General features: G+C 37.3%; 4 protein-coding genes across 4 annotated transcripts; 2 read left to right on the top strand and 2 right to left on the bottom strand.

Moving 5' to 3' along the window:
• Positions 1-168: 168 nt before the first annotated feature.
• Positions 169-1,497, bottom strand: LOC133736440 (F-box/LRR-repeat protein 12). The gene has a single exon (XM_062163925.1). It carries the CDS (start codon positions 1,495-1,497, stop codon positions 325-327), a length of 1,173 nt encoding a protein of 390 aa, XP_062019909.1. The 3' UTR covers positions 169-324.
• A 1-nt stretch (position 1,498) lies between these two features.
• On the bottom strand, positions 1,499-2,460 carry LOC133736441 (uncharacterized protein At4g08330, chloroplastic-like). The gene is made up of 2 exons (XM_062163926.1): positions 2,278-2,460; positions 1,499-1,847 (listed from the first exon to the last, which is right to left on the bottom strand). Exons 1-2 carry the CDS (start codon positions 2,307-2,309, stop codon positions 1,499-1,501), a joined length of 381 nt encoding a protein of 126 aa, XP_062019910.1. The 5' UTR covers positions 2,310-2,460.
• A 1,209-nt stretch (positions 2,461-3,669) lies between these two features.
• LOC133741210 (ankyrin repeat domain-containing protein 2B-like) lies at positions 3,670-7,369 on the top strand. Its single transcript, XM_062169146.1, has 9 exons — positions 3,670-3,857; positions 3,948-3,986; positions 4,493-4,686; positions 5,458-5,670; positions 5,768-5,916; positions 6,052-6,232; positions 6,498-6,590; positions 6,708-6,847; positions 6,971-7,369. The coding sequence occupies exons 2-9, from the start codon at positions 3,956-3,958 to the stop codon at positions 7,068-7,070; spliced, it is 1,101 nt and encodes a 366-aa protein (XP_062025130.1). The 5' UTR covers positions 3,670-3,857; positions 3,948-3,955; the 3' UTR covers positions 7,071-7,369.
• A 2,202-nt stretch (positions 7,370-9,571) lies between these two features.
• LOC133739138 (UDP-rhamnose/UDP-galactose transporter 3-like) lies at positions 9,572-11,968 on the top strand. The gene is made up of 5 exons (XM_062166863.1): positions 9,572-9,966; positions 10,547-10,731; positions 10,826-11,026; positions 11,119-11,280; positions 11,393-11,968. The coding sequence occupies exons 1-5, from the start codon at positions 9,840-9,842 to the stop codon at positions 11,726-11,728; spliced, it is 1,011 nt and encodes a 336-aa protein (XP_062022847.1). The 5' UTR covers positions 9,572-9,839; the 3' UTR covers positions 11,729-11,968.
• Positions 11,969-14,151: the final 2,183 nt, after the last annotated feature.

Below are 14,151 nucleotides of genomic sequence, written 5' to 3'. Positions count from 1 at the left end.
GAACTGGGTTTATTTTCAGCAAATAATGATTCAGCAAATATTTGTTACAACTGAACTGAGTTCATAGCTTTTGGATTTTGTTTTTGAGAATCAGATGATTTATAGGGATTGGTCTTCCTAGTAGATATCCAAGAAAAATGAAGGTACAAAGAATCAAAATACTAATCATCAGACCAAACACCCTCTTATTGCTTTCATCAATCATCAGTGCAAGTAAAGTGAAAATCTCAGGTCGTTGATCACCAAAGCACTAGCTCAAAGACACATGTTCAAGCAAGTCTTGAGAATATTGACATTTTCATGTCAAATAAATCATACACATAATTACCAGCTAGGCCCTATACACATCTTTTCTTCTACCTCGACAGTAACATCACCCCTATAACATTTGAATATCTCTACTGCTGTAGATGTAACCTTAACACAACCGTTCATGTACAGAACAGAGAGCTGCTTGCAACCATTTCGCAATGCCTCCAAACCACGATCACATAGATTGCGACACCGATTCACATGAAGTTTTTCCAACTTTTGGCAGTTTGTTCCAATAGAAGACCACCCAACTATCCTGACCTCATGACACAGTGCTAAGTTCCATTCTTCAAGTAGTGGACAACCTTCCGCAATTGCTACAATAGACTGATCGCCAACGGTTCTACACATCCGGAGGTTAAGAATCTTAAGCCTAAGGGCGAACCCTCTTCCAATTGTTCCCAAACCAGTTCCACCACTACGCCAAATCAAACCAGATAGGTTCAAATATTCAATCCCACCTCCACTGACGATTCCCGAAATTCCCTCTGGCGCAAGCTTGCAAGATTCAGCTTCTACATAAGCTAAAGTCGAGGAACAACCTTGAAAGCCAATACCAGTGGCACCCTTACAATTTGATATCCTAACTGCCTGAAGCTGGCGACACCTCTGTGAAAGAGCCCTTAAACCAGAGTCAGAAATAGCATGGCAGTACAAGAGATTCACATCCTTCAAAGTTGAGCAAGAATTAGACAAACTTTCTAGCCCAGAATCAGTAATTTGGCAGCGATAAAGGCTGATGACTTGTAATGAGGGGCAACTAGTAGCTACCACAGACAACCCATGATCAGTAATACCAAAACAGCAATCCAGGTGAAGTGTGTGCAACTTTGAACCATAGCTTGCCAAATGGCTCAAGCTTGAATCAGGTAAGTGTGTGCAACCAGATAGGGACAATGAGCGCAAATGCTGAAAGCGAGTAAGCAGCCTATGGACATGGGAGCTGTTAATGGTAATGTTGGAATGTGATAATGAGGGTTTGTCAAGTTGCCTAAATGAACACTCAAACTGCAAGGACCGGCGGCTAAGATTTTGAATACGAAGACAGCGATGACAAGTCAAGCCAAAGGATTCACGGTCAGAGCAAGAATCAAGGCGGTGGAAAATAAAGAAGAGACAATCATCAGGCAAGTCCATAATGGAAGTAAGAGCATTAGTACTAGAGTTACAAGTAGTTTGCTGCATTTTAGCACTCTTCAGAGGGCTGTAAAGCTCGAATTCTCACAGTGAACTTTCTATAAGCTGAAGTAGACAATGTGGGAGAGTCAAAACCACAAAGAACAGATGAGTCTCCATATCCATAACCAATATGAACTCCACATTTGCGGCAAAGGAGCTTAGTCTTTGATCGATAGCGACCCCAAGAGACGGGAAAACAGTTTACCTCATCAACCTGCGTGAACCGACTTAGATCAACCGTAAGGAAGGAAATAAAACCTTTCTTGACAGATTTCTGATAGTCAGAGCCTATCCCAGAACCAGATGCAGTACGATTTGCAGATGACAAATGCAAAGGGTAACCACAAGACCCACAACTGTAAGGGATTCAAAAAATAAATCAATTTTCTGCATAAAAATAAACTCTTGTAAATTCCAGTTTCAAGCACACAACAGAACCATAATCCAAAAGACCCACAATTGAAAGGGATTCAACAAGGAAATAAATCTCCGCATAACAATAAAGCGCTGTAATTTCAGTATCAATCACCCAGAAAACAAGTAAAAGATGACCCACAATGCATGTTTAGGCAATGGTCAACTTCAATAAGTAGGATCAAGTTCTGGTAAACAACACCAAGTGACCCAATTGAGATTAGCCCCATTGAGATGAAGCTCAAGTATACCCAGTAACAATCCCTACCCCCAGAAAACAACATAAAGAAAAAAGAACAGCTTAACGAAAATCATATAGGATTCAAAATGAGAATGGATTTGAGATTCAGAGGAATGGAATGAGGAAATTACCTGTAGGACACCTCAGGAGCAGGTTGGGACATCCTCACTCATCCAGGGTTAAATCGAATTCATGGATCCCATTAATGATGTAAATGTTGACAAACTGTCTTGTCTTTGGGATATTCGTTAGGCTTGATCGTGCCTCGTCAAGGGATTTTGGCAAATGAAACTGGGAGATGACAACTACAAGGTTATTACTAATTAGAGCCCAATATATAGGGAGAAATAGATTTACATTCTGACCCCTTTACTAATTCAGAATTTAAGTTGGCACCTATATATCAAAATGTTGCAACTTTACCCTTGAGTTTGTATTGTGACATTTGTACTTTACTCTTTGGGGTTATGACACCTGTATTATACTCCTTGGGGTGTGAAGACAGTTCAAAACATTAACCCCCTCAAAGTCTCAAACCATAGATGTACTTTAAGTTCCTTTGATCTTAAGAATTAGCAACCTCTCACACAAACTTGGTTTCTTTCTAATGCAATCAATGTCCTTTCAAAAGAAAAAAAAAATAACAAATTAGTGAATCAGTTAATGCATTGAGAATAAAGTGGAAGAAAAATCTGAGTTGTGGGGGTTCTTGTTTACTTTTACTAATATTTATTTTATAGTATTTTTATTATTATTATTATTTCGTATTTATTTTGTAATCTTGTTTACTTCTATTATTTTTAATTGCCTTTAAACTGATTTTTTTTAATCTTTAAAAGTTATTTTCAAACATGTTAAAACAATATTTATTTCATAAAAATAATTTATTTTGATTGACAAATCCCTCTTCTCTTCATAATAACTAGCAATGTGCCTGCGTTTCTCGCGGGTGATATTATGATGTTAATGAAAAATAGATCAACTGCAAAAAATAGTTGTTATTTATTTTTTAGACATAAAATAATGGTAGTTTGGCTAATTACATTTTTACATTTTTATCTATTTATATTCTATTAACTTAATTTGATAATTATGTTATTGAAGGGTATTATAGGTACTTCAAAATTTGGTGAAGCCCTTTGACACCAAAAGACGGCCTCCATTTATAGTAGTAAAGATATGAACATAGATATGACAATGACAATATAAGGTACAATTTTCATGTATGTAAATATGTAGTTCAGGTAATCAAGTTCCCACAGATATACCTTTCTTCCTTAGCTACCAAAGAAAAAGGATACCTTTCTTCCTAGGTGTCGTTCTTGGATTAGTACTAGTAACTTGTTCACTAAGAAAAAAAAACAAAAAAACAAAACACAGTTTCTTGAAGAGGAAGTTGATTGGGCCATCTGGGCTTAAGGCCCAAGTAAGGCAAAAAAGTAAATTGGGGAATGGACAAAGAGCCATTCATTTGGGAATTGGGGAATAGATGAGGATTGAGGTGGCCCACTGAGTGGTTCACAGAGATCGGTGGTGATTGAGAGCTCCGCAGATTAGATAAAATATTTTCTGATATTTATAGAGAGTCAGTCGGTCAGTCTATAACAACTCCAATAGGGTTCTGAATCAGCTACAGCGAACCGAGGCTAGCTTTGCGTGCTCCCAAGGTCCTCTATCTGCTTCGTCTTCTTCACAATCGAATCAGGATCAGGTTTCAATTCGCTCCTTCTTTTCGTACATTCTGGTTAGGCTCTGATCCTTGATCGATTATGATTATGACTCTGTTTCTTGTTCGATTCAGGCGATACTATGGCTTCCGCGCAGAAGGATTCGCCTGCTGGTACGCTACTGATTACTACTGTGTTTCTTGTATTGATTAGAAATTGCACTTGCTATTGTTTTTTTTTTTTTTTTGATTGGATTGATCTTGAACATATCGTATCTTGTGAAGAAGTGGGAGTGAGATTGAGTTAGGGCTTGAAAAAGAGAGCAGTTTTTTTTCTTTCTTTTGTTCTTTTTGCAAATGATTACGTAGTGTTTGGTGTTTAATTTGCTTGGAGTTTCAAGTTTTGATCAAAGGATGCATTCTGTTCTATCCAACTGGAGGCAATTTTATGAGTTGATTTGGTTTCGTGTATTGCGCGCCTGTGTAGTATGAATTGATGGCTTTTGGCTGTATTTGGGGTGAAGCTTGATCAATGGCTATTTCGATAACTGTTGTCAAGTCTTTATTTGTTCAGTTCCTTTTCTTATTGAAATTGGATGTGATATACTGATCTTGTCTATCCTTTTTACCATAATAAGTTTTGAACAGTGCTATTCTCACGTTAATTTTATGTTTCTCAGATGCAAAGACAGTTCCCAAAGAGGAGAAAACTTCCAAATCTGAAACATCTTCTGGGGAGTCACAGGCACCACAAGCAGCACCAGGAGGGTTCCCGTTTCCAGCAGGAGCAGGAGGGATGCCTTTTCCATTCCCTGAAGCTGGAGGTGCAGGTCCCAATCCTTTTGATTTCTCTGCCATGACCGGCTTGCTTAATGTATGTTACACCTTCTACTTCCCTTAAGACTTGTTTATTTACTGAACTTTTTGTTTAAAAAGAATGGAAAGAACTATTTAAATGATTAAGTAGAAAAGGAAATAAAGAGGTCTATGGCGCTACGGAAGAAATCGTTTCTCGTACAAACAAAATACAGTTTGATGAATTAATATTAACTTATTAAGTAATGTATAGTTTGTTGAGCTCTCTACTCTGCCTTGGTCCACATGCCCTTTTTTCGACTAAATGTGTATGATGTCATCCAATTTACAAAATTTCAAATCAACGTGAGCTAGATGTTAGGTGACCATGTTGACTCAATATTGAATTGGATGGTGACCATCCTTTCCAGTTACTGGGCTAAATTTGTTGGGGTTGGCTAAATTTGTTGATGAGGAAAACATGTTCTTAATATGAACGTGAGCTAGATGTTAGGAAGCCATGTTGATTCTATTGAATTGGGTGGTGACCCTGTTTTCCAATTACCACAATAAACTTGTTGGAGGGGCTAAATTTGTTGATGAGGAAAATATGTTCATAATATGATGTTAATGTTGGATTTTGGTGCATGATGGAAATTCACAAGAGACGGAAAATTCTTATGGGTCACTTAATAGAATGACTGAAGCGCTCTTACCTCTTCCACTCTTTTGTTTCTTCCTTGCTATAGATTTATGAAATATTAGGAATTTAATGTGTTTTCACTTTCCTTTAACAACTCAAGAGCTCTCTGTTTTTTTCTCACAATTGTCTCATATGTGGTATACGCAGGATCCAAGTATCAAAGAACTAGCTGAACAGATAGCAAAAGATCCTTCATTCAACCAGATGGCAGAGCAACTTCAGAAAACTTTTCAAGGTGCACCAGTTGACGAAGGTGTCCCTCAGTTTGATAGTCAACAGTACTATTCCACCATGCAACAGGTTATGCAGAATCCTCAGTTTATGACCATGGCTGAGCGCCTCGGTAATGCATTGATGCAGGTATTGGGGGTCTTTTGCCAATCTTAATTATACTTGTATTCTTCTTTGTGCTGTACAAGGAAGAAGTCTTTAAATCTTATTACTTTTGCTACCACAGGATCCATCCATGAATACAATGCTTGAGAGTTTCACAAATCCATCAAACAAAGATCAGCTGGAGGAGCGTATGGCACGCATCAAAGATGATCCTTCTTTGAAGCCTATTTTAGAAGAGATAGAGACTGGGGGTCCTGCTGCCATGATGAGGTTAGCAAAGCTAGATTTTTCTACAGGATCATGGTGTTTGAGCTATAGCGTTTTTATTGTTCACATGGATTTTGGGGTTGGGCTAGATTGTTTCTGAACTTTGGTTTAACTAAATAAGGGAATTCTACTGTGCAGATACTGGAATGATAAAGACGTGTTGCAGAAGTTGGGAGAAGCAATGGGTCTTGCAGTTGGGGCTGATGGAGCCCCTTCTGAAGTTTCAGGAGAAAAGCCCTGGTCACCAGAGGAAGCAGAAGATGCTGGAGTTGAGGATGAACCCATTGTTCATCACACTGCTAGTGTTGGTGATGTGGAGGTATAACACCGCCATTATCTGATTCTGTCCTCTTCAATACATCTTTTTTATTTTTATAATTTAGTTTGAAACTTTTGCTTTTTCACCCAAGCTTTTGGTTTTAATTGAGCCTCTTATTATGCTTGTATGAGTATCGATTTTCTGTTCACCTTAAAGTAGACATATATTCCCTATTCTGAATTGTACGTAAATATCTGTATTTTGGTATGCGTTTGAGCCGAGTTAGCTCATATCTAAGTGTTAAACTTTTCACTTTGTTAATCAGGGTTTGAAAAATGCGCTTGCTACTGGTGCTGACAAAGATGAGGAAGATTCTGAAGGAAGGACAGCATTGCATTTTGCGTGCGGATATGGCGAGGTATGATATTTTCTAGAAGTTGAGCTTTCCCTCTCATTTTACTTTCTGGTTTCTGCAAGCCAATACTTGTTATCATCTTATGATGGAGGTATTTAAATAGATATCATTTCATTTCAGGCAAAGTGTGCTCAGGTGCTTCTAGAGGCTGGAGCAAAAGTGGATGCCTTAGATAAGAATAAAAACACTGCGCTTCATTATGCAGCCGGTTATGGCAGGAAGGAATGTGTGGCCCTTCTATTGGAAAATGGCGCAGCTGTGTAAGCCAACATGTTTTCTCTGAAAGTTCAAAATATCTTCATTTGTTCATGTAAAATTTGATTCTTGTACCACTTCTAGTTTAGCAATACTTATTTTTCTGTATTTGGTTTTTGTATCTGCAGCACACTCGCAAACATGGATGGAAAGACCCCGATTGACGTTGCCAAGCTGAACAACCAAAACGAAGTACTTAAGTTGCTCGAGAAGGATGCCTTCCTCTAGATTATCAGTTGGCATATGCTACGGTTCTGGCGTGTTTTGTGTTTTGCTTATGTCAGTTGGGAAGCAATCTGCTTGGATCAGCTTGAGGATGTAATCACCACCACCACAACTCAATGCTTGCTTTGTCTATGTTTTCTTTACTCTTTTTGTGATTCCTACATTCGTTAGAATTTGATAGTGACATAAATCTTATGGAATATGTGGTGTGCCATATGACAAGCAGCTTCACTATTACTTTGCAATTTCATTCGACTCATTGGTAAATGCAAATGGAAAATGTATGTCGGTCATTAGGTGCATTGCTGGTTTTGTTTCGTTTGATTTGCCAACCTTGAGAAAAAGGTATGATCTACCTACCAAACCGCATGAGGTCCTCTTGTTGTAGACACTGTTCAGGTCTGCCAAGCCGTTGGATCACTGTGGTTAAACTCTTTTTTATCTCACTGACAGCACAGATCGTGCAATCGTGCCTTTAATCTAACGGTTTCTGAAGATTCAAAAAACGGACAGTAATTCACTTTTCTAAATGATTGAGACAGTAGTTCACCGAGCTCGATGAGTTTGATCAAATCCAAAAACTTCTCATGATTGATAGAAGACAGATGTGTCTCATTTTTCGATCTTGTCTGCCGGAAACGTTATCAAGTTTTGATTTTTTTTTTCTTTTCTTTTTTGTCGATAGGTAATTGTGAATTGATATGGTAACTTTTTTGTCAATAGGTAAAAGTGGATTGTTATGGTAAACAAACGCTTTGTATGGTATCCAATCCAACCAATTGTATATAGGGTCTCAGAATATGCTTTGGTATATTCTAACATCTCTTTGAGATATTAAGCATTTTGTAAAAAGTAGAAAATTAGAGGATGGGCTTTGGAGAATTAGTACACTTCTTTCTTCTTTCTGTTTGGTTTGATTTAGGAGAGGGGCTAACTTCAAAACTAGACCCAAAGCTAACCTCCATCTTATTGATATCTAATTGTCTCCTAAATTGATTAACAACCTGCACCAATACAGGTTAACAACACTTGGGATCTTACCATTGGTTTAATAGTCACATGAGATCTGCCCTTCAGCTGAACTCAATCCACTACCTTGTAATATAAATTTTGATGTCTAAAATGTACTTAGTTTTTTTGGGGGTTTCAGAGTTGGGAACTTTCGCGACGGTAAAAAGAATAATGTTAGTAAATTACCCACAGTCAGCATTCTACCATATACCAAATTTTCCATACACCACTTTTTTCTATTACTAGAGCATCGAGAAATTCAAAGTTACAAACTTATGCAACATGATTGAAAAGGCAGTCTGTTATACATTGCAATATCTATCATTTGTTGACCAAACGATGAAAACACGTAATGCATATTACTTGTAGTTTAGATCATACTTTATGTTTGCCCTTAATCCAAGGCTACATGTCCTCTCTTGTACATAGGAACTAGACCTTAAAAAATTGACGGCCGTCAAAACCGAAAAACAAAAATATGAATAGGATTCAAGATTGATGGGCACGGGAATTATCAACTGCAAAGCTGCCTAAGTGCCTAATAGTTTGGGAATTGGGACTTTGGGGAGGAATCCACTCGTCGGCTTCTCAGAAAACGTTGCCGGGTTCAAAGGGTCAATTCTCGAGTCAAAGTTGAAGACTTTTCGATGATTCAAAGCTTCGTGGGTTGCTTCTTATTTCTGACTTCTCACTTTCAGCCATTACAGCTTTCTATTCGAGCTTCGTGTCCCTCACAGAATGGTTGCATCTCCCAAGTAATAATTCCATTTAGCGCGTCAGATCACAAAAAACACGTAAAGGCCAAATCTGGAGTGTCACCGCTGTTTTTGATGTGATCATCTTTGTTGAAATTTCACATTCCAGTAAATACATTTGGATAGAAATGTAAAATTTTACGATGTTTCGGAGTATTGAAATTCTCATGTAAGAAACTATTGGATTGCAAATTGTTTGCCATATGCCCCATTCAATGAGTTAATCCAACTATTTTGGCTTTACTCCGAAATATTATAAATACCCCAAAAGTTTTATAAAATTTTACTTTTGAGTAAAAAATTGAGAGAAAGTTTTAAAAATTTACTCTATTCAGTAGTATTGAAACTCTAGAGTCATACATGTAAGATTACAAACTCTGAAACACTATAGAATACCGGTGAAGGAGACAAGGGTGAAATGAAGGGAGGAAAGTGGATGATTTTGTGGTTGAGGATGCAAAGCATAATTGGGCAAATGGGGTTTTAAAAGGTAAATTTAGTGGGTGATTTTGACTTTGAGGAATTGGGGTTTTAACTAAAAGGGTTCTACCAAGAGTACTGTGATTTTGCTGGGGTGGAGGTAAAACTGAAATGTGATTAATGGGCAATAATTATGGTGGTGATTTATTAATTGTAAGATTTGAGGAAGAGCCCATATGGGTAACATGCTAGGTTGCTGAGGGAGACAGCTAAAGCAAAAGAAAGGAATATGAAGCCAGCCCATATAGCCTAGCCTTCTCCTTTGTCTTTTACATTGTGTTTTGGGTGTTTTTTATATGCAAATTGAACCTCAAAACATTGCTGGGTCTATCTCTCTCTTTTTCTCTCTCTCTTTCTCTGCCGGAGGTGAGTGAGTGCTTGCATAGCCTGCACTCTGTCTCTACCTCCCTTTTATTTTATAGATTGGGAAAAACCCAAAAGGGGAGGAGATCCAGAGTGAGGGAGAGAGAAACAGAGGGTTTGGGTTTTTGGGTTTTTGTTGATCAGGTTTGTTTGAGATTGAAAAATGGAGAAGGAAAAGAAGTCCCCAGTTTCCGATGTGGGAGCGTGGGGTATGAATATTGTGAGCTCCGTGGGCATTATCATGGCCAACAAGCAGCTTATGTCCCCTGCTGGCTTTGCTTTTGGTTTTGGTCAGTTCCTCTTCAATTGTGTTTAACTCTTTCAGTTTTGCATAGTTTCAGATCTGGAGTAACATGTCAATTCATAATTCATGTTCAAATCTCATCACGTTTAATGGGTTTCTTTCAATGAATTTTGGGTTCTTTAGTTCTGTCCTGAATTCATTTTCATCAGCTTTATATGATTGCATGACCTGAATTGTGGTGAAGAGGGCAGTTCTGCAGATGCACAATCCTGAGGATGATGAACCACATTTTCCATTTTTGTTTTATTGATTCATTGTGTTTGGACTTGTAGTTCTCTCAGACAATGACACAAGGGGCCAAAATTCAATTAGATTCCAATGAAATATTCCATGAGCACTTGGACAGTTGGACCATTATTTTTTCCACTCATGGCTTCTCTTCTGTTGGCAACCCTTTTTAGACTTGTCATCATTCCCTGTAGATCTGACAGCATTTTAGATAGATTAGGTGGAGTTCAATTAGTTAGGCTTGAACTATAACTCAAATGCATGTGATGATCTCATTGAATATTATGGCTATGGTAAATTGTTTTCCTGTAACTGATTATAATTTTAATTCTTTTCAGCTACAACTTTGACTGGCTTCCACTTCTCTGTTACTGCATTGGTTGGTTTCATATCGAATGCATCTGGGTACTCAGCATCGAAACATGTTCCTCTCTGGGAACTTATTTGGTTCTCTCTTGTAGCCAATGCCTCTATCACCGGGATGAACTTGAGTCTCATGCTTAACTCTGTCGGGTTTTATCAGGTGGACATCAGATTCGATTAGCCTAACCAGTTTCCTTTCAGGCAAAATTTTCTTCAGATTTCTGACATTCTGCTCTTGTATTATTGTATTATAGATATCGAAGTTGAGCATGATTCCGGTGGTCTGTGTGATGGAGTGGATTATCCATGGTAAAAATTTCTCAAGGGAAGTCAAGATCGCTGTGGCAGTGGTGGTAATAGGTGTGGGCATATGTACCGTCACCGATGTTAAAGTTAATGCCAAAGGCTTTCTCTGCGCTTGTGTGGCCATCTTGTGTACATCATTACAACAAATTGTGAGTATTGTTTCTCACATGTTGTTGGCCTAATAACTACCTTGAAATATTGTGGATCTGATTTTTTCTTTTTTTGTTCTTTTGGAGAACAGTCAATAGGTTCATTACAGAAGAAATACTCAGTAGGCTCATTTGAATTGCTCAGCAAGACAGCTCCAATTCAAGCTATCTCCCTTCTCATTCTTGGTCCATTCGTTGATTACTTTCTTACTGGAAAACTTTTAACAGATTACAAGATGACTTCTGGTGCATTTGTAAGTGCTTGTATTGCCAGCCCATTTGATCTAAATCTGCTTCCTGAGTTTATGAGGAAACTAAACATTATGATGAAACTAATACAAGAACTTTTGATCCCAATGTATGCAGGCTTTCATACTACTCTCATGCTCCCTAGCAGTATTCTGCAACATCAGTCAGTACCTCTGCATCGGAAGATTCTCAGCCGTGTCATTCCAGGTTTTAGGCCACATGAAGACCGTCTGTGTCTTGACATTGGGGTGGCTACTCTTTGATTCAGCGCTCACATTTAAGAACTTGATGGGAATGGCTCTTGCAGTTGTCGGCATGATAGTTTACAGTTGGGCTGTAGAGGCTGAGAAGCAAACTAAGACGTCCCTCCCAAGCACTCTCACAGAAGAAGATCTAAAACCACTGAAAGAGGGAATTGCAGAAATCCCAATGAATGGTGAGGCTAAAGTATAGGTTTACAAAGTTACCATCACCATCGTCTTCGACTCATCCAACACATTCCTTAATTACAGCACCAGATTCTATTTATTCACAGGAAATGTTATTTTTTGGTCTTTTTGGTCTATTTATTGTGGCAGAAGGAAGCGTTTCATTAATAATGAAGTTTAGGTTGAACCATCTGTTAAATGGTTGTAAAATATTTTGTATATGGATTCCATTGAGAAGAAGTACAATTGATTAATTCTTGTGTTATTTCGTACAGTTGATTGATTCTTGTGTTATTTCTTTCTTCAGTATATTTGTTTTCGACTTTTTGGGATATTTTCTTCTTTGGAAAAAGAAAGCTACTGTTTGTTTTACTTTGAGCCAATGTTGATATCCAGACAATAATATATACCATCACCAGAATCCAATGAAATTCTCGGATTTGAACCGGACTACGATAAAGTCCTTTAACTTTATTAAAGTACACTGTACAGTTAGTTATGGTACTTTACCTGTTTAGCACTCTAACTGTCTGAAACCACTTTTTCCCAGATTCCGGTGATAATAGTCTCTGCGTATGAGTAATAAATAAGAAAACAAATGGAAGATAACGATTGCATATATCCCATCCTATGAATCTCTTTGGAATCCATCTATGCTAGAAGTAGCAAAGAGCTGAAATGCTGGCTGTACTAGGAGTACTATAAAAATACAAATGGAGTAGAAGGTTTTGCTTCTCAAGCAAGAACTCAATTCAACTATCATCAGCACGCTACTGAAAAAGTAGTTTGCAATGGAGAACACGTAAAACCCCACATGGAATATCTTTACTTCCCTTTTTCAAGGCTAACGTACATCGTTCATTTCACTTTTTGATCAAAATTGAAAGAGGACAGTGATGAAGTAAAGAACAAGTTTAGGTTTTGGAAATTGATATACAATGGAAAAGGTGTTAATGAGAAGATTGAACAAGAAGCCAAATATATAGATAATGTTTTTGTAACGAATAATGTGACATGCTACACCAACAACATCAATTGGTGTTAGCTAACCAATTTGATGATATCAAGTTTTCTCATGTTTATCGTAAAGTCAATTTACTGCGGATGCTTTGGCTAATATCGGACACTCCTCCCCTTATCATCATATTTGCGAGAACGGTCTACATCATTTGACTCTGCAAGCTTTTAATTTCTACTTCTTTGGTTATAGAAGTTTTGATTTGTAATTTATTTTTCTTATAAAAATATGTGACATGTAATATTATCAAAAGCGACTCTCTGACAAAAACATTATAATAAGAACTTTTTAATCAATTATCAAATAAATAAATATTTTAAATGTTTATTAATATTAGTTTATCTGAAAATCCTATGAAGTCATTATTCTAAAGTCTTTATGAGAGATAGTCCTATTATTATATGACGAATTTAATTTTGTTTTTTTTTTTTTCCATATATATTGGGTATAAATCATGATACACCTCCCATTTTACATGAATTAGATAAATCATAATTGATCATAATATTCAAAAAACATGTGGATGTGCATGAGAGTAACATGTTGGTTGCTGAATGATGAGATGGGAGACAGCAAATACGAAAGACAGGAATATGCTTTCAGCCATATTATGCATTTGCATTGCATATTGCCTTAAATTCCTTTCACTATTTCATTTGATTAGGTTTTGGTTCATTTTCAGCCATGGGCCATGGCGACAGTCTTAGGTGAGAAGTCGAGCAGATCCTAGCAAGATCGATGTTTTATAACAGATGATCCAAGTTCCTCTCTACTGGATCACATACCTAAACACATAAACTCAAAACCTTCAAACACAATCAAAGAGGAAGTGACCTTATGTGAAGTTTGTGAAGCTCTTTAAATCCTAATCATCCACCTAATCCAATAGATTTTACTGCAGAATAGCATGAGAATCCATTGACGTTTGAATGTTTGATGACATGGGAAAAACGTTAATGTGAAATATTTAGTATTTGGCAAATATTTTACTCAGTTATTCGTTGAACTGAATCGGAGACTTGGCCTGATACTGCAACCACTTCAGCCTGGAAGTTCTGAAGAGATGCTCATGAAACTCATTCACATGGACAAGGAATAATGCTGTTATATGGCAATTCGGGGATTTGAGAAAACAATTTTCACGTTTTGGGGTGGACAAAAATATGGTAATGAACAAAGCAAATACATCCGGAAAAACAAAAGGGGGTGAGTTAAGTTTCAACACTATAATAAGAGTTACCATTTAGCTGTGCTTTGGATGATTTTAGGCGTTGTGTATTATCTTTGGAATGAGGGTTGTAAATCGGCTTGATAGAGTTTGAGTTTGGTTTGTTTTGACTCGTTCGGCTCCTGTTAGTAAAAGAAATCAGATGAGTTCGAGATTAATATTAAGTGCTATAGAAAAACAAGTCGAGCTTGAACTCAGTATA

Source organism: Rosa rugosa, chromosome 3 (genome assembly GCF_958449725.1).
Source record: "Rosa rugosa chromosome 3, drRosRugo1.1, whole genome shotgun sequence".
Classification (NCBI taxonomy): domain Eukaryota; kingdom Viridiplantae; phylum Streptophyta; class Magnoliopsida; order Rosales; family Rosaceae; genus Rosa; species Rosa rugosa.
The sequence above is the reverse complement of the archived record's forward strand: the minus strand, read 5'-3'. Positions and strand labels throughout refer to the sequence as shown.